General features: G+C 38.8%; 2 protein-coding genes across 9 annotated transcripts in view; one reads left to right on the top strand and one right to left on the bottom strand.

Moving 5' to 3' along the window:
- The window catches only part of ATRNL1 (attractin like 1), a 503,181-nt gene that overhangs the window by 470,597 nt on the left and 7,266 nt on the right, over positions 1 to 25,318 (top strand). For 2 of the 3 annotated variants that reach the window (XM_083616673.1, XM_083616675.1), the window contains one exon: positions 24,405 to 24,455. The exons of the other annotated variant lie outside the window; for it this stretch is intronic. In XM_083616673.1, the coding sequence (XP_083472799.1) occupies positions 24,405 to 24,455 (51 nt within the window). The remainder of the gene's footprint in view (positions 1 to 24,404; positions 24,456 to 25,318) is intronic. 3 annotated transcript variants of the gene reach the window in all.
- LOC310763898 (uncharacterized protein) overlaps positions 1 to 25,318 on the bottom strand; it is a 110,235-nt gene that overhangs the window by 7,510 nt on the left and 77,407 nt on the right. For 4 of the 6 annotated variants that reach the window (XR_014548884.1, XR_014548885.1, XR_014548886.1 and 1 more), the window contains 2 exons: positions 14,631 to 14,869; positions 9,853 to 9,943 (listed from right to left, as the gene is read on the bottom strand). The gene's annotated coding sequence lies outside the window, so the exon portion shown is untranslated. Of the gene's footprint in view, positions 1 to 3,217; positions 6,084 to 6,108; positions 6,437 to 9,852; positions 9,944 to 14,630; positions 14,870 to 25,318 lie in introns of those variants that run through there. The other 2 variants (XR_014548888.1, XR_014548889.1) reach the window with 2 other exon arrangements.

Below are 25,318 nucleotides of genomic sequence, written 5' to 3' on the forward strand. Positions count from 1 at the left end.
TCTATATGGTTGCACATGACTCTGCTGCTTTTGCTACAAGATAGAAACGTATGAAGCTAACTTATATGGAGACAAACTATTGGTCCATCCACCTGAGTTTTGTCTACACTGACTGGCAGCAGCTTTCCAGGGTTTCAGGCAGGGGGCATTCTGTGCCCTACCTGGAGATGCCAGGGATTGAACTTGGGACCTTCTGCATGCAAGGCAGATACTTTACCACTGAGCTCTGGCCCTTGCATTCGGGTAGTCTGCAAACCTCGGTTGGTCTTATGAGACCAGCATTCTACAATTGTGGCTGGCCCTGCCCACCAATACACATACCTGACACATGTGATAGACAGGGTAGCCAATATAGTGCCCTCCAGGTGTGGTTGGACCATTGGCCATAGGAAAAGCAGTCCAATAATATTTGGAGGCAGCATGTTGTCTATGCCTGGGATAATCTCATAGGAAGCAATTCCCATGTGGCTCACTGTGTACAGAGGGAGCCTTAGAGGAGGCACAGAGAGTGAACAATAACAGAATTGTGTATTCAAACAGCAAAACAATCCAAGATTTGTCTCACAATGGAACAGTTTTAAAAAAACATTAAGGGCAATCTTGGTTGGAAAACACCACTATATAGAAACTGTCTTGTCTGTTTTTATTTTGCCTCTGAATTTTTATTTATTTATTATCACACCCATATCACTCTGCTAGGCACTATATCATTCATAGCAGGTGAACATGGGAACAATTATTATCACATAAACATGCGATCTGTTGTCAGAACTATTTACCAATCTCAGAAGCCTTTGATTGAATGTCAAGGCCATGATTCTGTCCTAGCTACTCCCATTTGTCACAAATTTTATACCTTTATCTTTGTTGAAAGTGGAGGCAACTCCATTTTCTGAAGGACTTTTACAGAGCTCCTATTACCTGTAAAAGCAGTTTTTCATAAGTCATATTTTTTAAGTGCTCCTTCGAGTGGTTTGACACTTTTTCAAAAGTATGATAAAAGTTTATATGCTTGGAAATGATCTGTCTAAGAGGTAAGCTCTTTATATTTTATTCATTTTTGATAGTTTGCTCAATAATGCATCGCCCCCTCCCCAAATGATACTGTCAGTTTCTGAAATGTAGCCCGTAAAACTTCAGTTGGAGGGGGAATTGTTATGTAATGATATGTTTGGCTGTATGTGGAAGGATTGCAACCATCTAATCACATAGTTAAATTATGCTTAGCAATGTGGTAGCAAATGGCTTCTTTGGCTGCTTCCATATTGCTCCTTAGAATGTGTATACATCATCTGCCCACAAAATGGTAGACTGCCATGGTGACAGCAAAAAACTTACCACTTGTGATAGCATGTAAACTAGCCCTTTGTTTGAGTGACCCTCCTAACACAGGCTTGTACTTCAGGAATTAGGTTGCAGAGTGTTGTTGATAGGGCTTTCTCCATACTTGATATGCCATCATAGAATCACAACTAAGGAAGGCAGTTGTGAATGTAGGAAGGTGCCTTATACAGAGTCTGACCATTGGTCAGTCTAGTTCGATTTGGTTCAGTATGGTTTACACTGACTGGCAGCAACCCTCCGGGATTTCAGCCAAGACATCTTGCTCAGCACAACCTGGAGATGTCAGGGATTGAACCTGGGTGCTTTTCTGTGCAAAGTATGTGCTGTAACACCGAGTTACAGCCATTATGGATATAGCTCTCTTTCCCCCTCCCTCAAGGAAGGCTTGAACTGGCAGTGGCACAAGGGACAGTGGACCCTCTCATCAGCTGGCTCCACTGGGGACTATTTTGTGGTATCTTGTGCTCAACTGAGTTAACGCTTTTCCCCTTTTCTTTTTTACTGAGTGGCATGTGAAAGAACCAGCTTCACTTATCTAGTCAAAAGATTTGATAACTATTTAAAAGGGGGGGCGGGTAGGAACTGTAGATAAAGAATGGACGGTTATGAAATGCTTTAAATTTCTATAGCGCTAGAATTGCATACTACACTAACATATTCCTAAATTAGGCCTTTCAGCAACCCGGTGAGCTGAGTTAAGTAGTCTTTGTCCCATTTTATAGTGTGGGAAATTGGGTGAATGAGGTCAGAATTTTCAATTTTGGATGCCTAAAGCTAGACATTTAAATCCATGCAAGGGCATCTTATTTAAAGTTTCACTTGCACATGTTCAGGGGATTTTGAAGCAAACAGATAAGCAAATCAGAGATAAGTCACTGCTGTCTTGAGAAAAATTAAATACATAATAGCTGTACTATTGGACCAGGTGTCCATGTAACTAATCTATGTGGAGGACAACATGGTAGATAAAAAAAGTGCTGTCTTCCGGAATTAGTAGCAATGCCAGATATTGCACACCAGTAATCAACAGAGATTAGTAAAAATCTTAATAAATAATAGTTAATAGAAAAACATAATAGACAAAGTAATCAATCATAACTCTTTATAGAAAAGAAAACAACTATTTGCAGGGGGTTATTCATTAACATGCTTGCTGGATTAGAAACTCCTGGAATACAGAGCAACTGAAGACTCTTGGATTGAGCAAGGGGTAGGTTAGAAAGAACCTCACCCCTTACTAGATCGTTTTTAGGATTTTTTAAATGAGAAGCAGGGCTAGCACACCCTGTATAGCACAATTATACCAATCTCTTTATACTGCTGTGTTTTACAATCCTGAGAGGTTGAGGTTTAAAACATTTTTCATTGCATTAGTTATACAAGAATGAGGGAAGGTTGTCTAGCACACCCTCCTCAGCTGTCGTGGCCCCTGGATATCTCTGCTAAATGTGCTGTGTGGAACAGTGTTGTAACAAAGTGTTGTTTTGTCTTTAAGAATCACTTGGGGCTAGCAGTGAGCTTTGGCTTGCTTCACTGTTTTGTTCATTATTTGTCCTTTTGGTCTCCAGTCAAAGTTAGTTGCTGTCATTGATGTAAAACATATATTAGACAAATAACCAGTTAGTCTTGGCCCTGGGAACCATGATGTTAATTCCTGGGAGGAAAAGTTCATTTTGCACCATGTTAGCTTTGCTGGGCTAGATCAGACAATATCTGTAGATCTGGACCATTATGAGGTGATGAGGGCAAGCATACCCAGCCTTCTTAGCACCCTGGCTTTATCTCCAAAGGCATGCACAGCACATTTCATCAAGATGTGCACCCAGGGAATATTTTTTAAAGGTGAACACTTGAATACATACACATACTCATAAAGGACATTATTTTTATTCACAAATAACTAAAGGAATAAAACTTAACTAAACTTATTTTTTAATTAACAACTAAACTTTAAAAATACAAGCTTAAAATATGAGACACAAATTCCAAATTTATGCTGTAATGATAACCAGGCGTATACAAAAATAGTCAATTTTCATGATCCTTATCCTTAACCAAATAATGAGCTGACCAAAACAAGCTTTCTACTAATCTGAAACAGGAATGGAATGGGACTTTACTCCCTGTTCTTTTTAAGGTAATCTGTTTGAATTAATCTGTTATGGTTGAAGTTCTCTCGACCTCTCATCAAAAAGCTTTTTATTTGCCAACAACATCCTTGTTTTGATTCTAATGGCATTCATACACTTTTATAGATATTGGGTGGAATTCAACTAAGTTATAGTCACAGTTACACTTAAAGTAAGCCTATTTAAATGAATAAACCTAATTTATTCATGCTCACGAATTTCATTGGGTCTACTGTAAAACTTAGTTGAAGCCCACCCATAAGGACAGAATGAAGCACTTCTAGGTTGCAATCCTATCTATATACACTTACCTGGGGGCAAGTCTCATTAAATTCAGTGAGAATTGCTTTTCAGTAGATATGTATAGGATTCCTCTGTTAAGCTTCCCATAGGTCTGCATAAAGTATCTCTGTAGACTATGGGGCATTTCCCTAGCAGCAAATACAATCAGAAAATCTATTATACACAGGCTGAAATAGTTTGGTTGATTTTTATATTTTTTTCCCAGAGGATGGCTGCATAGTGTTGGCCAACACACATTGTGTTTTCTGTGCATAGGCCATTTTCAAAAGCTTCAAAAACAGGGATTGCAAGCACTTGGTAGGCAGGGAAGACAAGAACACTTATGCTCCCTTCTATGTGATGGGCTGGGCCAGGGGGAAATATAATCTGATCAAGTCCAAATTTATTTATTTATAGCCTGCCATTCACTGTGATGTCCTAGGATATAGTCAATACAAATAAACCATGCAATAAATAAACATTCAACATTTACTCATAAACATTTATTCATCAGTCAAGTAGGAATATTAATGACCTCCTTTGTGAATTTAAGATGGTCAGTGAAATAAGAACTGCAGCATATTAAAAGGAAGATATATATTATAAATGATACAATTATAAAATGTTAATTAATTTCAAGGCCACATACTAGAGGATTATTGTGGTAGTTTGCTTATCATGCAAAACTGTCCTTTACATTGACCCCAGTGCAGTGGCACTGATGAAGACTGCTGGATTTGCCTTACCATCTTCTATGATGGGAAGTACATTGTGAACATAGGGCGGCCCCTGTTGATGTGCAACTCTCTCTGTACACGGAAAACCTTGTGGGGTTTTGGATTGTGGCCATTATATTTTAACTGCATAGGAGTATCCCTGCAAGTTAATCTTGTATTTGAAAAGGTAACCTGGGCTGGATGAATATGCTTAGGAACATTACAAGGACCCACAGGCGTTTGGGCAATCAAGAGGAAGTACCTTTGCTAATTTGTCTAGTTCTGTAACACAAGACTGTAATATAGGAAGTGAACCTTACTGGCATTCTTACAGACTATCCCCTACAATAGCTCTTGTAGACTTTTTTTGATTGAATAGTGTTATGTAGATACTGCTCTTTCAACTTAACATTTAGAAAAGTTCCTGACCTGACACATGCAACCCCCCTGAAAATGATGCAACTGGTCATAAAGCAGGCAGCTGTACAAATATATAGGTATCCATGAAATTTGGTGTCGTGGGAACAGCCATGTTGCTGGTATAGTGCACCATGTAAATTGAGCTTAAATTCTATTTGCTTCAATTGAACTTAAATCAGTTTGAGTCAACATATTTTGATTGAACCAGTTTGTGGATGGTCCTTGTGGGCATTCTGGAGTGCCTGTTTTTCTAAAATAAAACAAGCAGAACAAGTGTACATGAAAATCCATCTTAATGATAAACGCTGAAGTGTTTACAAACGGTGAACCTAAGTGCGCTGTATAATTAAAATAATTATTTCATCAAAAAGCTTCTAATTTTAATTGCCTAGTATTCAATTAGTGACTTTTTAAATAATTCCATTTTACATTCATTTAATTTCTGTTTTGATTCTCTCCAAAGGACATTTTATCATAAAAAGCAAAACAATTTAACATCTATAATTATGCTTTAAACAATTAGAGCTTTGCATGATAGGATTAAATGTCCTTAGTAAACAATAGCAGACTGTAAGCAAAGCACTAGAGAATATACAGGAATAAGCAGTTCTGAAGTGGCAGGGGAATGAACTAGGTAAACAGATAATCCACCCCCCTCCCAGCTTCAATACTGTTATACAATCAAATATCTCCAGAGAAATTACAAAATAATTTTGAGCAAACAGCACTATGCTTCTCGCAGGACTTTAAAATGGATGCCAAAATGTTTTACAGGCTAGACTGCCTGATGCTTTGATCCAGGTGTGTGTTCTGGGGAGCGAGATGAAACCTTTTCTCCTTGCCCTCGTTCGATATCCACATATGGAGACAGAATGGGATTCAACTAAGTTTTAAAGTAGAACATAAAATTAATGAACACAATGAGGTCCATTAATTTCAATGGGTCTACTAGGAGTAAAACTTAGCTGAATGCCACTCATCGTGTGAAAAAGGTAAATGCACATGGTGTCAAGAGCACTTCCCAGCCAAAGAATGCAGAGGGCCTTCTCGGTAGCGGTGCCCTCCCAGCAGTATGAGAGTTGTGACACGTGTGTCAAGTGGGTGGGAGAAAGGTGTGCTCTTGCACACGTGAGGGAGCAATCCAGGAAAGAGTATCATCTAGTCAACTGACTGTAGTATCTCTCTAGTTCTCCTGTAGAAAAAAAAAGGATCCAGTAACAATATTTATATATCATTTCTTAATCAGTAAAAATAAACTATGGCTTTCCATACCCAAATGATATTAACTAAGAAAGTGTTAGATTTCTCAATTGATTCTTTTCATCTGTTAGAAGAACGATGAAAGTTCATTTCCGTGTATTTTTCATAGTCAGGTACATGGATTTCATGCACTTGGGGTTAACACTTCCAGTTGTTGTCTAGTGTCCAATCTATTAATTAAAATGATGCTAAATATATCAAATTGGCATATGCAGATTAGGTATGGCCTTCAAGTTCATTACTCCCAAGACAGAAATCATCCATTCACTTCACACAAGTGAAAAGCTGCATAAAATACAAAAGCAAATGTATGAACATGGAAAATATCGTAAACTGAAATGCAGTAAGGAGATCCCCATATAAGAGTGCTAAAATCTTAATTCTAATAAACCAATTATATTTGGAATCCTCCACAGCCATAAATTTCAAACACTGAAGAATATGAAGCTTTCACTTTGCCAAGAGTACACATACAATTGATGTTTCAAAGATTCAGTTACTGAAAGAGTAATAGATAGTACAAAAATATTATTTTAGCTGACTGTACGGTGGGAATTTATACAGATGTCCAACCAATACATTTATAACTACAGTATGCATTAGCTGAAATGTCTTATTTTGCATTCAGACCCCAAGCGACTGAATACAGAATTGGAATAGTCAGACAACTGCATAACAATTTATCCTCAATTCAATGTACCTTTAAAGTAGCATTAATTATGAATGAATGCTTGGGGAGGGCACAGTGTACTCATTTAGGGTAGACAGAAGCCTTTAATTATATTTGGCTTTAGTTTTAATTAAGACAAATAAGGGTTTTTTTTAGATTTATTCAGCTTTACCTGGAAGTGGAACAGTTCTAAGGAAATATTTTTGGGATCAGGGTATTTGGAATTGTGTGCTCAGATTAGTACATATTGATATTTATGTGATGCAGTTGTGTGGTGTCTACAGTGTTCTCTCTCTCTCTCTCTCTCTCTCTCTCTCTCTCTCTCTCTCTCTCCCCCCCCCCCCCCATCTCTCTGTTTAGCATTCCACTTTCTTCCTGCACAGATGCTTTTTTATCTAAAGATCACTGTGATGTGCACTGGAGGACTTTGCACACATGTTGTAAGATCTCATGTATCCTTGGACATCACTAGGCTGATTTATATGGCACTTTCTGGTTTAGACAATCAAAGTGCCTTGGGCTGAAGATACAACAGAGCAAAACTAAGAGCGATAAACCAATTTGCTTTATTTGAGGTTTGACGGGAATGGACTCTCTCAGAAGGTAGTGGGCTTTCCATCACTGGAGGCTTTTCAACAGAGATTGGTTGGCCGGCCACCTGTCAGGGATTCTTTAGCTGTGATTCCTGCATTGCAGGAGGTTGGACTAGATGACCCATGGGTCCCTTTCCTACTCTACAATTCTATGAGGGACCACCATTAATCACCACCTGGGCCCTGCCAGCTATCCTCTCCCTGCTAGATTTAATCAGCAAAGAAGAGCAAGGGTGCAGAGTGGTCGCCCTGACCAATCCCAAGCACCTTGTTCACATCCTCGAGCCTTTGAACTGCTCCAACCAGCACAGAGAATGATGGAAAATCTTCCTTTCATTTTTACATTCAGCCCCTCTTAACTTCTCCCTCCATGCCCCATCAAGACAGGTATGTCCCAAACACTAACGCAGTGCAGCATGGGCAGCATTAGAGGGGGAGCAGTGCTGGAGGGGGGCAGATGCCGCCTCCTAAACAAGGAGCTTGTCCCTCACTTGCACACATGTACAGCCCCATTGCTGGATACCTGTCATTAAAATGTACTGGTATTTTCTTTATGAGATCTTAGCATGTGGGACATAACTCCACCTAGAAATAGACTTCTGTGCCCATTTTTTTTCCTGATGCCACCATTTTAGTGCAGGAAAGCAGGACTGAAGCCTGAAACTTGAGAAATATATGGCTATTACTATAGGATGGAATGGGAGAGCCCGTTTCCAATGCTGCCACTGAGGTCTGAAGAGCCCTAAGTTTTGCTTCTCTGAATCTCAGTGCTCCAACCTTCATTTACCTCCAGATTGGTCAGCTCATGCTTTGGCTCATTTCAACTTCCCTTTTTTCAGTCTGCTTCAGCCATGCAGTTAATTAAAGTTTATCCCCTCTTCCATCAACGTCTCACATCAGTTGATGCTTTGGACCTTCACAGGAGAACTTTATCCTACCTTTTCAGGGCTGACTAGAAAATGCAATATTCTCTGAAAAAGTATCTATGGCTCATTTTTCTGGCCATTCTTATTTTATTTTTGGTCCCTTTTCCTCTCTTCCAAGAACTTGTTCTCACAGTGCACTCTTGAAGAGTTAATGTCACTCCTCCTGCTTCCTCTGGCCATATTATTTATTCTGTCTTGTTTGCTTCTTTGTTCTCCGTCTCATGTAGGTGTAGAAAGTTGGTTGGTGGTATTGTGGCGATTGCCATTATTGTATTAAAAATAAGTTCCAGTATTTTAATTCCACTAATATTTCGTTTACAGCATAACCTTATGCATGTCTTCTCTGAAACGAGTTAAGTTTTCAAATGAAACCTTCAAATCCGCAACAGTCCAACTGCTCTATAGTGAGGTTTTAAAGTCAAAGCAATGTGCTATAACTTAAAAGTAAATGGCTTCTTTTTTTATAACACACAGTTATATGGATTGTGCAGAGTTTTCAACTGTGACAACTACAATAGAAGGCAGAGACTTTTTCAGGAAGCTTTTAATCTCTAGAACTTCCTTTCTTATTCTTCTTTGCATCAGTGAATTTCATTGTTAATTGCTTTCTTGTCCTCCAATATATTGTTTGCCTTATCCAAGCAAAGGATTCTCATCCCCCCTGTTCCAGTTCAGAGAATGTATATCTCATGATATACATACATACATATATATATTTACTATCAACCTAAAAATTATTCTATCCTAAATCCAATGACATTCTTTTATGTTTTCCCACTCCTTAATACCTGGGGCTGAGCCAGGAATCTACACAGATTCACATCTAAAAGAAAGGAGAAATTTCAGCTACTTTCTGGCCTTCTTAGTGCCTCACAGCGTAAAACATATTCTTACTGATTTTGAGCACTAATTAAAAACTTGGAGCCATTCACGGTTCTCTTGATGTGTATTGAGTAATGCCCATCAATACTAACTGCGGAAGTGTATGTTCAGCAGATCCGATCCCATTTTTAAAAACTCTTCAATATTACACATCCTAAGAACACATTATCACTCTTTTGAAAAATAGCAGAGGATCAGAATCTGAGCCAGAAATGAAATTCTTCCCCATTTGATAAAGAGTTATAGATTAAAAAGGGAAATAACTTGAAGTAGCTTTCTTGCTTTTAGAAATGATCAGATGAGAAGTTGTTATTTTAACACAGCTGTCCTCTGGGACATACAGGAGTTATTCAGTAATGAAAGGCAATTGGGAGATTTGACAGGTCTGTTCTTGAAACGGAGTCCTATGAGACCAGCCTTTGGAGGCAGAGGTGAAAGAAGAAATTGGTTTACCCAAAGATCTCTGGATATAGGATCTACATTCTTAAGGAGGCTGACTGTCGGTGTCAGGGTAAACTTAAGACACCTGTAGGCTGAAGTCTAACCAAATAAAAAAACCTCTTCCTGATATTTCACAGTATTTTCTAATTACCTAGAAGAACACTTTGTATACTTAGTGAAAGTACTTACTACTTCTTGTTGTTGTAACCCTCGTCGTCTTCAACATTGGGGTATCCCTCCAAATGGATTGCAGGCCAGCAGTTGGGGTTTAGTGTGGGAGCTTTAGGATAAAATCAGAGGCATTAGCCGATTGCTTGGCAACAGTGCCAGGTGGTTAGCATCCAACAAGAATGGCTTTTCTCAACAGCTGGCTTTTTAGTGCAGCTTACCAGGATAATACCCAACCATCCCAGCTAGATGACACTATTTCCTCACCTGGAATCTTCCAGCAACACATTTATTTTAAAACTTCTAAAGTGGCTGATAACAATGTAATAAAAGCAAGAAACATATTACCAACAAATAGATAAAGCAGCAGAGAACAGTTGCTAAAAACAACCATGCAATTCTGCATATTAGCTTAATAAAGCTGTCAGAACTGAATCCCGTTCTGCGCAATTGTGCCTCCACACGTGCTGTTCCATCCATCCTTTCTCAACAGAGCCCTTCTCTATCTGCCTCCACAGCATCCAAGGTGCAGCAGGTGATTACTGGAGAGACAGCTTTTAGTGGGGTGCCCTGGCTTCAGAAGGAGCTTACTTGGAATCCACTCTTCCCAGGGCTGGTCCTTTTTTAGCTTTCTAAAAAAAAAAAAAAAGTTTTTATTTTGATGCTGTATTTATAATTGTTCTTACTTTTAAGATTATTAATGCACTAGCTATTTTGTGGTGTTTTTCAGATTTCCTTATAAAGCTGCTCTGATGATATATTTGAAGGGTTAGTTATAATTCTAAATAGTTAATAAACTGTGACACACAACACTCAACCAGTTACTCTGAGTTGCGATGAATCAAAAGCTCTTCTGTTCCTTATATAATAGTCACAATAGAGAATATGTTAACTGTTATGTTTACACCAGAATGCTTCTTGTTAACTTGTGAAAACAGGCAACTTAAGTATCAACCATTGGTGCTGGGAATTGTGAATTCATTCAGCAGAAATTAGAAGGTGATAAGAAATGGAGAATTAACATATAGTGAAAGGGAACAAATGGATTCTGTCACAAGAGCATATTATTTTTAAAATAATGTGGGCATCTCTACTAAAATCCATATAAAACTGTTTGACTGATTTCACGTGTGTACTGACTTATTTCAGTACTGGGACTGGTACCATTTACCTACTTTTTTTGCACCAAATTCCTCAATGAAACCACTCTTGTAAGGGCTCACTCAAGTGTACAGGCAACTCACACAGTTGCTTGAAGCACCAATATAGTTGGTACACCAGCAAATCCATGTGCAGTTCGATAACTGAACTGCAGGATTCTTTCAGTGTCACAGAAGATGCCTATCTTGGATCATATGTGTGTATTTGAAAAAGAGCATTTCCCATAACCAGGCAACCTGGGCTCACACATCTGTAGAGGAGGCCTTGCTATTATAGCACCCTTGGCTCTCCCAGCAGTGACATCCCTGTACAGATTTTGCAGTTTTGCACATTCAGGTGATAGCTTCAGATCTATTTGTTATGCAGGCCTTTGAATCGTAGCTGGAGTGACCCCACAAATCAGCACCACTGATTGCTGTATGCTATTGATTACTGTACTGCAGAGGTTCACAAACGGTGTTCTGAATGCTTCATTCAGGCAGTCTGCAGCATGTCTGTAAAATACCATTAAAAACCATACAGCTGTATTACAATTGCTATGTAACAGGCAAAAAAGTTATTGAGTGGTCTGCCAAGACCCTCAGCAATTTTCAAGTGGTCCAGTTGGGATGGGGGGATGTTTGGGAACCACTGCTGTAGATTCTGGTTTTAACTTTGTTTTTAATGTTGTATTTTATGGATGTTGCTAGCTGCCATGGGTTCTGATGGTGAGGGAGGTTGCAGTACAAGAAATGTTATAATAATAGTAATGATACAGGATCCAGAGGCTTCGATCCCAGCAACTTCTGCAGCACTAAAATAGGCTCCTTGGGGACATTCTTGCATACCCAACCCTCTCAACCCCAGAACCACTAAGAATTAGAACTAAGATACTCGAACAATTACATTTTTTAAGGATTTTAATAAAAAGCATTTGATATATGGACCCAGTGTATGACATAGATTTAAAGAAACATCACTGGTAAGAGAACATGCCATGAATATACAGAAGGAACTGTTAGCTTGAAAGCATTTCTCTCCCTAATAAAGAAATACATTTATCATTCTGGGACAATAACATAATACCAATTCACAAATAAAAACTTCTTGCTTTAGTTTCCTTGGTTTGTCCCCTGTGATTCAAGTATGATAAATATTTCAGCTTTTCATGTCAAGTTCCAAGACACTTTCATAGTTAGAATAAAAAGCTCATTCATTATACTCAGCCTGCGCACACAATAACCCATCTGTAGCCCAAACATGTAGTTTTTCTCATTATGGAATCATTCGTGCTCATATTCAACATGCTACTTTCAATCTAGATTGATTCTAGATCCTACCATCCACAAGAGTGGGTATGGTTACTTGATATAAATTTGAAAACCCTCCCCTTCATTAGGTTATCCATGCCTTTTCCTTCCTGCATATGCCTCAGGTGAAGGAAGGAAGTGCTGTCTGCAATCTTAGCATACACCTACCCACAATATCATTGGGCAGGTGTGGATACACTCCAATGGAGGCTGGGGAAACTTAGACCTAGTGGGGCACTTAGGTCATGTGACCTAGGTCACATGGGCAGCTCCTAGGACAGGGCGGTCAAACACATGGCCCAAGGGAGTGCATGCGGCCCTCGAGGCTCTTTTTGGCAGCCCTTGGCAACATGTAGAGACTACTTGTAGTCTCCATTGAGTCTAGAAAAAAATGTCATATGTACACAGACTCTGAGTGGTTTTTAGGCCTATTTACCTAATTGTTTAAGGGCTGATATTCACTTAAGATTTTGTATTTGGACACAAACGCTTCATGACAAGTACTGCGTGAAAGGTGCATACATGTAAAATGAATACATTTGTCCTGATTTTCAATCTGTGTACAGATAAACGTGTAGAATGGATTATGTTTGTACCTGCTGGTCTCTCCCCCTAAACTGTCAACTCATGTAAACTCTCTGAATTCAATGCATACAGCCCCATTTTGTCAAGATACAGTTTGCATACTCAAAGCATATGTACGTTTGGGTGTATAAGTGTAGATGTCTGTGGTGATGGACCATTGAACATGCAGACATCAGGGTTAGGCCAGCAAATATACTCCTGGCCACCACCATACATTCATCTATGCATAGCATTATATGTTTGCAGAGGGCTTCAGCCTAAAGTTATTGGGAAATAAGTATTATTTACTAATTATACAAATAATGGATGAGCATCACTTGAGGATTCATAAAATTTTATGCAGGTACAACATGTGAATTAAGCATATTTTTTTTTGAACCATAATGACCAGCAAGTACCATTATATTTGAGCTGGGACAAGAGAAAATAAATCAGTTTTATTTTCATTCAACATTTGAATATGTGAGGTTATATGCTAACCTACAGTATTTATTATCATCACCATCAAGCACATCTTCTCTCCTTTGTATACTTGGACTAATAAGGGATTGAAAGACTGCAGTAGTGCAAATGAGAAGTCTAAAAAAAGAAGCATTAAAGTTGAAATCTCATTTAAATTAGGACACTATTTGAAATGCTAAGCAGAGAATGATTTTTCGCCTTCCCAAGAGAACAGAGATGTGGTTGTGTAATATATGGTCAAATCAATATCTCCTGAAAATAATTCTTAAAGCAAACATTCCATCACCAATGCAAACTGCTCTTAACCACTGAATTGTTCACACCCAATTATTTTCAGATTTGTATGCTTTATTGCTGCCTAGAAAAGCATATGGACTAGAATGGACAATGTGAGGGGTATGAATAGAGGACCCTTTGAAAAAAAATGGATTGCTGCAATCTCAAGCAATGGACCAGCTCATAAAATGCTTTGTATCCTTTTCCTCACTACTGCCAGTGATCAATTCATTAGCTAAGATCAAATACTCCTAGCAAATGAATCTTTAAGATAGTGAAAATTGCTGTAGCAGAGAGGAGCCATGAGCTGTTGGCTCAGAAGTTGTTAGTTCATCACGTTTGCAAGTCACTCTTACATGTGAGGAAAGCAGCTAGAACAGGGGTCAGCAAACTTTTTCAGCAGGAGGCCAGTCCACTGTCCCTCAGACGTGGGGGACGGACGGACGGACTACATTTTGAAGAAAAAAATGAACGAATTCCTATGCCCCACAAATAACCCAGAGATGCATTTTAAATAAAAGGACACATTCTACTCATGTAAAAACATGCTGATTCCTGGACCATCCGCGGGCCAGATTTAGAAGGCGATTGGGCCAGATTCGGCCCCTGGGCCTTAGTTTGCCAACCCATGAGCTAGAAAGACCAAAAATATTATCTTAAATCACATTGCTAGTGATTATGTAAGTGTCTTCCTGGTCAATATAAAGGTACTACAGATCATCCATTAGATATCGGACTACCAAGTAATGGTAACAAAAAACCAGGCTGTGCAACAGGAAGTCCCTTATTAATGAAATGGTCTTTGCAGGTTAGAGCTTTCATTAGCTATTTTAACAATCACTGAGTTGGATCCAGAGTTGAACTTAGTAGCAACAGAAATTGGTGGGACTTAAATTATGTCATGACTAAGTTGTCCCATTGATTTCAGAGGAAGGTTACTTCAACTAAACTTAGTCCACATCCAACCTGTTATAAGAATCATCTCCCTGAATCTGTCGCCTGCAAATGATTCAACATTTCACTCACCATAGATCCGTTAGTAGGGCAACATTTGGAGGGCTACAGATTTCGTACCGCTGGCTTCTTCAGCAGCCTGCCTCATCTGTGCCTCTTGGCCCCTCTCGTCAGCCTCTGCTTCCTCCTCTGATTTTGGACTGCTCTCTACCACAGCCTCTTCTTTCTCGCTAAATCCTCTTCAACTTCCAACACCTCCTGCTCCCAGTCTGCTTCCTCTTCTCCCTCTGACACAGCCAGTGGCAGGAAATCTGAATGGTGAAATCAAGGGAAAGGGTGACAGGGAAGCTACAGTATGCAATCATTAGCTGCAAACTTTTCAGATTGCAAATTTGAAATGTTGTTCATAAAATCCAGACCATCTCCAGGAGTTAAATAAAAGTTTGTTTGGATTAAGATTAATGAAAGAAGGAAAATGAAGGAGAAAACAGAGAAACCCTCCCAAATGCGAGCAGTTGTTTACATATCTTTTTTTGCCATCAAGGAAAGCGTTTTTTTTTTCTTTTCTTTTCTGGGAGGGGAAAGCTTACTCAGTGATTAAATTGAAAAATTGACAAATAACATAAATATTTAAACCTTTTCAGGTATTCAAGGTTGCCCTAAAATCTGCTTGTAATAATACTGAATTTCAAAATAAAGAATGAGGCCAGGAATGAGAAGTATTAGCAAGCAGTTGTCATGGTCTCCCTTTGGACTAGAAGCATGGCTATAGTAATAAAACTCTCTGTGTTAGCATCTCTGTAGACAAGTGGCCTTGAGATCTTTGTGCTGAAATAATGCATAAGGGAAAGGCAAGCTGAAAGAACGAAGGGGAGGAGAAAGAGAAGAGGACCAATTTACTCAGATAAATGCATCCATGTTTTGTTTTGTTTTTGCTGGTTTCATCTTTTTAAAAATCAAACTGGAATGAGATAGAATTAAAACTTGGGCTGCTTCTTACTAAGAAAACAATAAACCTATCCCAGCCTTTGAAATGTGGTGCACATGCATTCACCAAGGGACACAAAAAGCTCTGAGCAATGATGAAGAATGCTCCACAGGCAAGTGGCTACACACACAGTGGGCTGGGGCACACATAAGCCTCAGTAAGCCTGAGCAAAGCATCAGGACTGCACACGCCCCTTACCACGTTGCTGGGAGGAAGACTTCTACCAAAATTACTTTAAGTTTCGAAGATACCTTAGCTTTGGGCTAGGTATGAATCAGGGATCCTTGTTTACAACAAATAGTGGTTAGTCGCTAAACAGGGCATCTTCAAACTATGGATACTGAAACCAGATGGTTTAATTGTTGTTCTAAACCAGGATTCCTGGTTCTCACATGGTGTTAAGTTGCAAACCCTTGAAATTCAACTAACTCATCAGCAGTCCTCCTCCTCTTAGCCTTGCAGGAGGAAGAGAGGAAGGAGATGCACAAACCAGGTTTCCTCAGGCTCACTGAGGCTTGTCCATGTAGTCACTGTATGTGCATACCTGCCTCTATATGTATGCATGCACTGACCATGCTGATGCCCACTGCTGGCATGTGGTCTTCAGAGGGTTAGCCAACAGCAAAAACAGTAATTAAAAAATAGCCACCCCTGATGTGATGCTAAACTGTACTTTTGTATTATGTGCAAGCCAGCACAAATGACTGCCCCATCCCCTTTTTGCCCTGAGCTCAGTACACAGGTCAGAATCAGGTCATTCTCTCCCTCCTTCACCTTTCTGCTAGTGATCTAGTGTAGTCAACACTATGTGTGGTCGGGCTATGGGAAGTTACTGTAAAAAGGGAAATGGAGCGAACAGGTATTTCCACCAATCAACAAAATATTCCTTTTGCTTCCTGACAAGGGTTATAGCATTTTCCGTGCTGGATCAAAGCAGATGTCATAGTGGTAAATAAGAGGGGAAAGTTCTCCTGTGCTATAGAAGCACTAATCTGTGCTCAGACTTACAACTTTATACAAACAAGACAGTAATGCAACTAATGGGGGGCAGAGAGAGAACTTTAGAAAGAAAAAAATTTGGACATGAAGGTATAGTTGATGTAAATGGGCCAGAGGTATTTTATAACTTGAAGTTACAAATAAAACTAGACACCAGTTATATATATAGAAGAAAAATTCAGTTTTGAAAAAAATGCACATCATTTGTCAAAAGGATAGCAGCCTTCATAATTTGTCAATGTATGGCTCCAACTTTTCCCATTATTTATGAGTTTGCAACATTTTTTGTAACAGTTCCTTCACCACATTAGCTTGCTCAATGGAAAACATTCCTGTGACTCAAACCTATGAGCAAAGTCCTAGTCATTTCTGCTGGACTGAGTTAAATCAATATGCTGAATGAGATTGGGCCAGCTTTGGTAATGGAGCTAGCCAAAATTGAGAGGAGGATATTTACTATTTTGCTTTTCTCGCTTTCTTTTTTTTTCTGATGTGTCTGATGTTTATGGGTGTACTGCAGATAATCTGACTAGCCATGCATCACAAATGTTTGAAGGCCTGGAGGTCTCACACAGTAATCTGCTTTCCAAATTCTAAGAACTGGTTGACTTAATCCTGAATTAAATACCAAAGATTATTTATTTGTCATTATGACTGCTAGCAATGGAATCTGAGATGCACTGAATATTTAATGGCAGAATTCAGCTGGATACTGAATAACTGGAAAATTTTAATTTTGCTTAACAAACATTTTTTTTCATAAAAAACCCCCCAAGCTTAAAGGAAAAAGTCAACAATATATTAAAGCAGAATGTTAGCAACTGCCTCCCCCCAAAACGCTTCTGATCCTGGTAGTTACTCAGCCTTACCGAATGTAATGTATAAGAGAGAACACATTATGGGTGCAGATAGAATAGAAGACATTATAGGTGAAGATAGTATCTACTTTTGATTAAAGTGGTGTACCAGAATTTTTGTTCACCATAATAATTTGTCTAAGAAGATATTCATCACCAAGTAAAGTTTGTGAGTTGTGAAGGAAAATATAGTTCTACAATATAAAATACAGTACAAGACCTTCAACCTCTGTCGTCGTGTAACATCTTTGCCAACTGCAGCACTTTCAGTCCATCTGAAGATATCTAGGTACACAAATCTAATTCAGAGTTTAGAGGCACCCCAGAAATGAATATATTGAGAGTCTGTGTAGCGAGATAGAAGTGGGTCAACTAGTTGTTCCAGTTTTGAAAGGAAATTTTAGAAAAGCAACTTGTTCTTCAGACATTGCTGTTGAGGACAAAACTAAAACTAAAATAGATGCTGTTACATGCCCAGGCAATTGGTAACTAGGCTCTGTCTGCTGCTCTTTTGCATAAAAGCTGGAACTGACTGTCCCAATTAGATTACAATTACCCCTGCTCAGAGGTCTTGGATAACACAGGCTTTTTAGATGCAAAAGAGTCATTCTTCAAAAGGCCAAGGGATTTCTCCTTGTAAGGCAGAAAACAAGCAAGGCAAATATAAATGATTCATAACTGTAACCCTGACCATTCTCCCTCCAAATTCATTTCCCTCAGCCTCACACTGTCTTTCTGTTCCTGCATTTTACCTTTATTTATCCTTCAGGCGTCTTTCCGTATATTACATCCTATTTCCCAAGTCTGTCTATGAGAGTGGGCTGATGTTAGGGCTGCAAAACTGATAGAAAGGTACCAACTCGGCCAATTAGGGGCTTTCTGGGCCCCGTATTGCCAGTCAAAGGATGCAAATATTGATTTCCCATTATTATTTTAAAGTTGTGTATTTTTATTTTTATTTTGCACATATATGCTTTGTGCAAGTATGCATACTGGGGCAGGTGAGTCCCACAGATGTAGACTCTCTATTTCTACCCAGAATTGAGATTGAGGACTTCATTCGGGAACCATACCGTGAGTGGGAAATGAAACACTGAGCATCTTTTTGCCAGCAGGAAACTTAGAGTTTTAGCTGAATTCTAATCTCCATTGGGAAAGATTAGCCACCCATCTTTGAGAGGGCCTATCACTGCCTCCCCCTTCTCTTTCCCCTAGGTAAGAGTTTCTTGCCTAGAAATATGGAGAAGGCATCAGAAGGGGACACTGAGGAGGCTCTTAAGACTGATTGACTGGAACCCTCAAAAAGCCCTAAGACTGGGTAATCTGCTTTGTGCGGATTGAGTTCTTTCTATGGGCTTGCTTGATTTGAAGCTTGTAGTTTGGTCCACTTGTTTGAGCTATATACTTTGGGTTCTCTGCTATGGATTCATAGAATAAGCTATCTACAAACTAGATACTCTCTGTGTTTTCCATCTGTAAAATGGATACACATTTTTAGAATATTTTCCAGGTGTTTAATTTCTTAATACTATTTATGTGAGTGACAGACATGGTCTTAAATTAGTTTTGCACTTTTAGTTCTTCCTATGTGAGACATTTGTAGCCTATGTCATATCAACTGTGTTGGCCTGCATCATTTATAGAAGGGTTGCTTGGCAGTAGAAGACTTGGAAGAGGGCTATAGCTCAGTGGCAGAGCATCAGTTTTGCATGTAGATAGTCCCAAATTCAATCCCCAGCGTCTCCAGGCAACACTGGGAGAGACTCCCTGTATGAAACCCTGGAGAGTTGCTCCTAGTCAGTGCTCACAATACTAAGCTAGATGGATTTGACTTGCGGCATGGAAGCTTCCTATGTACATGTAATGTAATAACAGACTTATGTCTCTGGTAGTTTCCTCTGGACTCTGTTCCTTTTGCACTGGGCTCCAGCCCAGACCTTGCCCGACTAGGTACCCAAATTTTGTTGTCTTGGAGTGGAAAACTATTGTTGCAGTAAACATCTGAAATGACGACTATGGCTTGCACTATGAAAATCACCTCTTCCTGTTCACCCTTCTTTATCACTGGATAGTGGCAACCAGTACATTTGTTTTATAGGGAAGATAAAACAAATCCGAAACTGATTAAACTTTAAAGCACATAGCTTTCTCTCCTTCGGCTACTGCTTGGGGATAGGGACTTGGAAGAATAGCATGCTTTCCACATGGGCCACAGCTAATGTCCACCAAGGAGTTGGATTTGCCATGGAGGAGGTGGCAAAATGTGGAGTATGGGGAAGCTTTGAAGTAGTCTGACAAGGATAGATTTTAACAAGGAACCAAGAAGAAATGAGTATCTGAGACAAAAGCAAATGGGACACTTTATGCTTCTAATGTTTTTCTTTCTCCTTTGCTAAGCTCCTATCAGGAGACTGTCAAACCTAACCACAATATCAACAGCAAAGATAGTGATGCTTTGATCATTACTCAGATCGAGCAGGTTTTCCCTATTATATGGCATCTATTTGAAGTGAAAATGAAGCACTGTGAATCTCTTTGGAAATGGCAGGATTTTGTAAGGGATAGCATCAAATATCAGTTTTGTAGAATATTATCATTAATTTCAGTACAAAAGAAGAAAAGAATGAAAAGAAAGAAATTGTTACAAGCCACTGACATTTCCGATAAAACTGAAGATTCTGTTGCTTTCCCAATTTAGTATTATTGATCATTTCCATATTACTTTAAGTATGCAGTGTGCTTTATAGTGTGCTTTTCCTTATCTCACAGATCCTCACAGATCAGATGGTGAACTGAGGCTAAGAAAGATTTCTCCCCCACAGATTTTAAACCAGGATTCCCAAAACCCCAATACTCTTATTCAACAGATTATATTTTTTGCAAGGCTTTGGGCTTTCACTGGAACAGGTAAAATAGAAAACATAAGCGAAAAAGTCTGGGTAAAATGAAGACATACATTTTGTGTTTCAAGGACTATCATTTATTTGATATGTGTGACATTTCTCTGTCAACAGCTCATTCTGATTGGCATGTGGGATAACAGCAGAATGAGATTTCCAGGGTAAATACATGGATTAAAGGAGATTATACTAGTAACTGTAAATGGATGATAAATGCTTTAGTTTTCTGTATTTCTGGGAGGAAAAAACAAAGTCTGTTCCAAAGCATGGTCATAAGGGATGTATAAAATTAGATGGTCCTTATCACACTACAGGGTCTCCTATTTGCATTTACCCCCCTTTAAAAAAGTTTACTTCCCTAAAATGAAGCAAAACATGGAAACAAGCAGTGCTGCTTGAATTATGAATTAGAACATGCATATGCATATGTATATGCACTGATCATTTTGCATAATTTATTCCAGTCATAAGATTTGAGGTTACTGACTGTAGAATTGGAGTGGGGAAAATTTTTAACTTCCTAGTTACAGCTTTCCATCCTTTAAGTTCCAATCACCTAGCTCTTGCTGATCTGTTTTGACACTGATTTAATAGCAGAAAACAGAATCAGCTGAAAAATGCAAACTACAAACTGTAAGTCGCTAATGTTGCAGAGTCTTCACTGTTTACAATAAGTTAAGGTGGAGTTTTCTCTTCTACCTTGGAGATCACACTCGATTCAGGTGTGGTTAACATACTACACTATATTCTTGTGAAGTCACAAATCAGTGAATAAGGATTTCCTTGAAATCAAATTAGAAGAACAAACAGCATTGTGAGAGCAGAGGTATGTCTTCTTATGATTAACTGATTCACTATTAATGAGCAGACACACTTTAAAAGTAGAAACTGATTATTTGGGTGGAAAGGATCTATCATGCATCAAATATCTATGCTAAGTAAGAAGTCTGTGTAATTGGATTTTTAAGAAGTTAGGTGCAGTGTTAGGGAGCTGCTGAACGCAGATTTGTTTAGCTTCCAAAATTTGCTTCCAAAGGTTATTTCAAGGCACTTTAGTTTATAAATCTGCCAACATAATTGCCTCTCAGAGAATGTTTATTTTGCTACATATTTAGGGATGACAGTTGTGGTGACAGCTGCTTCCATGTGGTGAGTCCAAGACAAAGTACTACTGAATGGGATTTTGTTCCATAAAAGAAAATAGCACTGATCTGCCTACAATACAAACATTTGATTTAACGGAGTTGTAGTTCATATCATTACTTAAATGGACATACTTTTCCACATCCTAACCAAAAACTGACAGTGAAAGAGAAGAGGGTACTTTAGGTAAGGAGGTAGAAGTGAGCCAAAAATGAGGGAGAGAGGAAGCAGAAGTCTAAAGGTGACATGAAGGACATCAGGGTCTTAGAGAGGGGGAGCCTGGAGGAAGGGAACAGAGACGGTAAACTGGGGACTGAAGAAAGAGGAATAGGGGAAGAAAGGTGACTGCCTGAGAACTACATGTATGCCATCTTTCGTTCCATGATGGAACAAAACAAAAGAAGATGGGAAATGAGAGCACCTTGATTCATTTTAACAGGGTTTGGCTACAGATAAACCCAGTTGAAATGAATGGGGGCTGAAATGCAGCCTTGCTTTGTGAGCTGAGTCCAACACAGCATCTTTGAACTGTGGGAGTCAGTTTCCGACATTGAATACAGAGGTGGGAGATGAGGAAAGGATGGCTAAGGGACCTGATTTGTACCTTTCAGTTCTTCCTCGGTTCAGTAAATGTACTTTCTCTGAATAATGGGTGCAAGTGAAGTTAATGTTTATAAATAAGGCTAGCAAGAGTAGAAACCCTGGCATAACATTAAGATAGTGCTCACAGCATTATAAATGAGTTGATGAACCAGGATATTTTCATATGTGCTTGCAGAGTGCTTTAGTGCACTGAAACGATCATAATAAATGACAGAACCTAGTAAAAATGCCCAGTGTGTAATTATAAATAGTATTGATGAAATAAAAATGAAGATGTACTTGTTGAGCTCCATGGTGATCTATGTTAACCACTGATTAGCCATTCTAATTCCCATTATTTTCTCAGTAGGGTTGAAATTTCACTAGAGCCATTTGCATTAACTTTCATAGGTACAGGGATCTCTGATATTATTAGTATACTAAGTAATGAGTTCATTGCACTAATGCAGCTGCATTTAGTCCTCAGTTACTGGGCTTTTACAGGAGCTTTTGGGGGGGGGGACTAACCAATGAAATTGCAGCAATGCTGAAATGTGAAGCTTTTGGTTTCAAACGGCATTAGAGGACCATCTTTTCTGTTTTTAACTTGCCTGCATGACAACTCTTGCCTAATCTGGTTGTTGTTCTAAATTTCTTTGTGACATTATGGTTAACTTCTTTAATTTTCATTTAGAGTATTAAAGATTCTACACTGATGGGTCTTTACTGTAATTATCATAGTGTGTTCCGTATTGTGAATGTTCAGATTCTGCATAACAATGTGAAAATGCCAGTAATTTAATCTAATAAAGTTATCTATCCAGAATGGTATCTTACAATAATATGTATTTAAAAGGCGGATGTATTCCAATTATCCGCCTAACCAAAACTAGCAGGTCATCTTTAACACCCTTCACTATAACAAAGGAGAAAGCGTTAGCATGATAAATTTTTAATTAAAATGAACAATAGAGGAATGGGGAAACTTACATTTCTCAGCCAGCAAATAAAACTAAAGTATTAAATGTTGGTTTCTTATTCTGGAAGGTAATATGGTCTTCCATCAGTTAGTATGTAGCTGTATACAACAAAATGGGGGGGGGGGAGATTCAAACATCCCAGCCTGGGTATTTCTATTTAAATCTGATTACAGTGAAATAAAACTGTAGCTATTAAAGGTTTAAAAGAACTACAAATACAAGCAGTAAAAGAAGACAGTTAGTAAATGAGGTAGTAAAACATTTCAGCAGGGCAAACAGTTTATAGCTCACTGCCTTCTGTAGCAGGCGGCTCTATTCACCAAAGCCTCACGTGTGGTTCCCTGAATTGCACTTAAGCCTGCAATTAACCTTTCACGCCTAATGAAGCTGTTTTGCTGGAAAATTAAAATGTATAGTACTGCCTGCTCTTGCAAAAGTTGTGGGGAGCGAAGAAAGCTATCTCAGAATGAATCCATTTTCAAAGCCTATTGTTCAAATGTAAAATTCAAGTGTTGCACTTACATCTTAAATTGCACACCACAGTTTGCAAGGCAATCTGCTTTATTGTGGTACATTTTATTTCTGTACTTATTAATTGTTCTGCATAATTGTTAAAAATAAAAAACCCGCACACCAGTAATTTTATAGTTAGGCATTTAGTGCTTGAGGATCAACTATTACCACTAAATTGCCATTAGGGAAGACTATAGTTGTTCTATGTACAACCAAGATAATATTGTTTTTTCTTGTTTCTGGTGTTGTCTTTTAAAAATAATAATGTCATTTTCTCTGGCATATTGGATTGGCCGCTCCTTTTAATGGTGTCTCTAGCATTCACTAAAGGAAACTATAGATTGTTTCCTAACCAAAGGTTATGAAAATAGTCATCCCCATTTCTGTAAAGCTGAAACTGATTTGATAAATCCTATTCCAAGATGGACTTGGAATTTCCTGACCTCGAGATCACAGAGAAGCTTCTGACCTGTACATGTGACTCATTAATTCTGCTTCTGTGATTTGATACTGAACCATGCTGATTCTACAGTACTACTGCTACAGAACTGAAGAAACAGAGGCTCTCAGCTCAGGAGGGAGTATTTTTAAAGGGGGAATGCATGAAGTAAATTATAACAAGCCATGAAACTAGGGGTGACAAATGGGAGATATCATAGGATTTACATTTCCAGCCAATAATATTAACTCTAACTGTTTGGAAACACAACCCTATTAAATAAAGGTAAAGCATATAATAAATATTTAAGCCCCAGCATTTTTATTGACTCTTTGGTTGCATTTTGATGTAAATTCTACTTGCCAGCAGCGTCTGTGCATCATTTTGACTTGGTAAATGAAATTCTTTTAGACCGCCAGTCTGAAGTAATGAATTGTTCCCCTAGTTAATTGTACTGCTTTGATAACAAGGAACTGTGTTGGGCCTAGAGAACACGGTAAGTGAATTCCATCGGATGATTTGTGTGACGTTTTGAAAAATGATCTTCTGGAGTGACTTGATATTAATGGAACTCTAACAGCATGCAAGCATGTCCCAGTATGCAGTTTTAGATTGAAAAGAAGCAGTTCCTTCTGAATAGTGGAGTAAGAGGAACAGCAACCAATAAAGCATATTTCAAGAAAATGAAAACTTGGGAAAAGCATGTTAGGTTCAGCTCTTTTGTGAGTTCAGGGTGTCCGGTAAAAAGTGCCTTGATGTGTTTTATTGGGGAGCACATTCAATCCCTAGCCTGATCCTAGATCAGTTCACTAACTGTAACAGGAAAGCGGTAACATTTGAAGATTTAACTAAAGACAGTTGCTGACAAGCAAGTATCAATCTGGTGCTTGTTTGTTTGCTTGTTTGCTTACTACTAAATCAATTCACTAGTATGACCTGGTCTGTGGAGACCGAATGACACTTAAAAATGCTGCACAACAATGCCTCAGTGTGCCAGAGAAGTGGATGCACTGGCACTGGAAATGAGGACAGGTCATATTCTGGTGCAAAGGCATCAGACTTGGCCTTGCACTGGAGCCAGAGCACTGGTCGTATGTGCTAGAAAGGCATCAATGAAAGTGAAAACTTGAGGCTAATATCAACTGGAACTAGTCTAAGGCTAGAGCCGTGCATATGGAATTTTTTTAATTGTTCTCAGAGCAAAGAGAAAGACAGAAACAAGAGGTTTCTCAACTACAAGCAGGAGTGGACAGTACAGAAACACACACACACATGAAAACATACCGTATTTGGTATTTATCAGAGCATGACCTGAAAAGAGAAATAAAGATGTAAAAGGTCCTTGGACAGCTATGGTAA

The sequence above is a fragment of the Podarcis filfolensis genome (assembly GCF_964270895.1).
Source record: "Podarcis filfolensis genome assembly, chromosome: 5".
NCBI lineage: Eukaryota > Metazoa > Chordata > Lepidosauria > Squamata > Lacertidae > Podarcis > Podarcis filfolensis.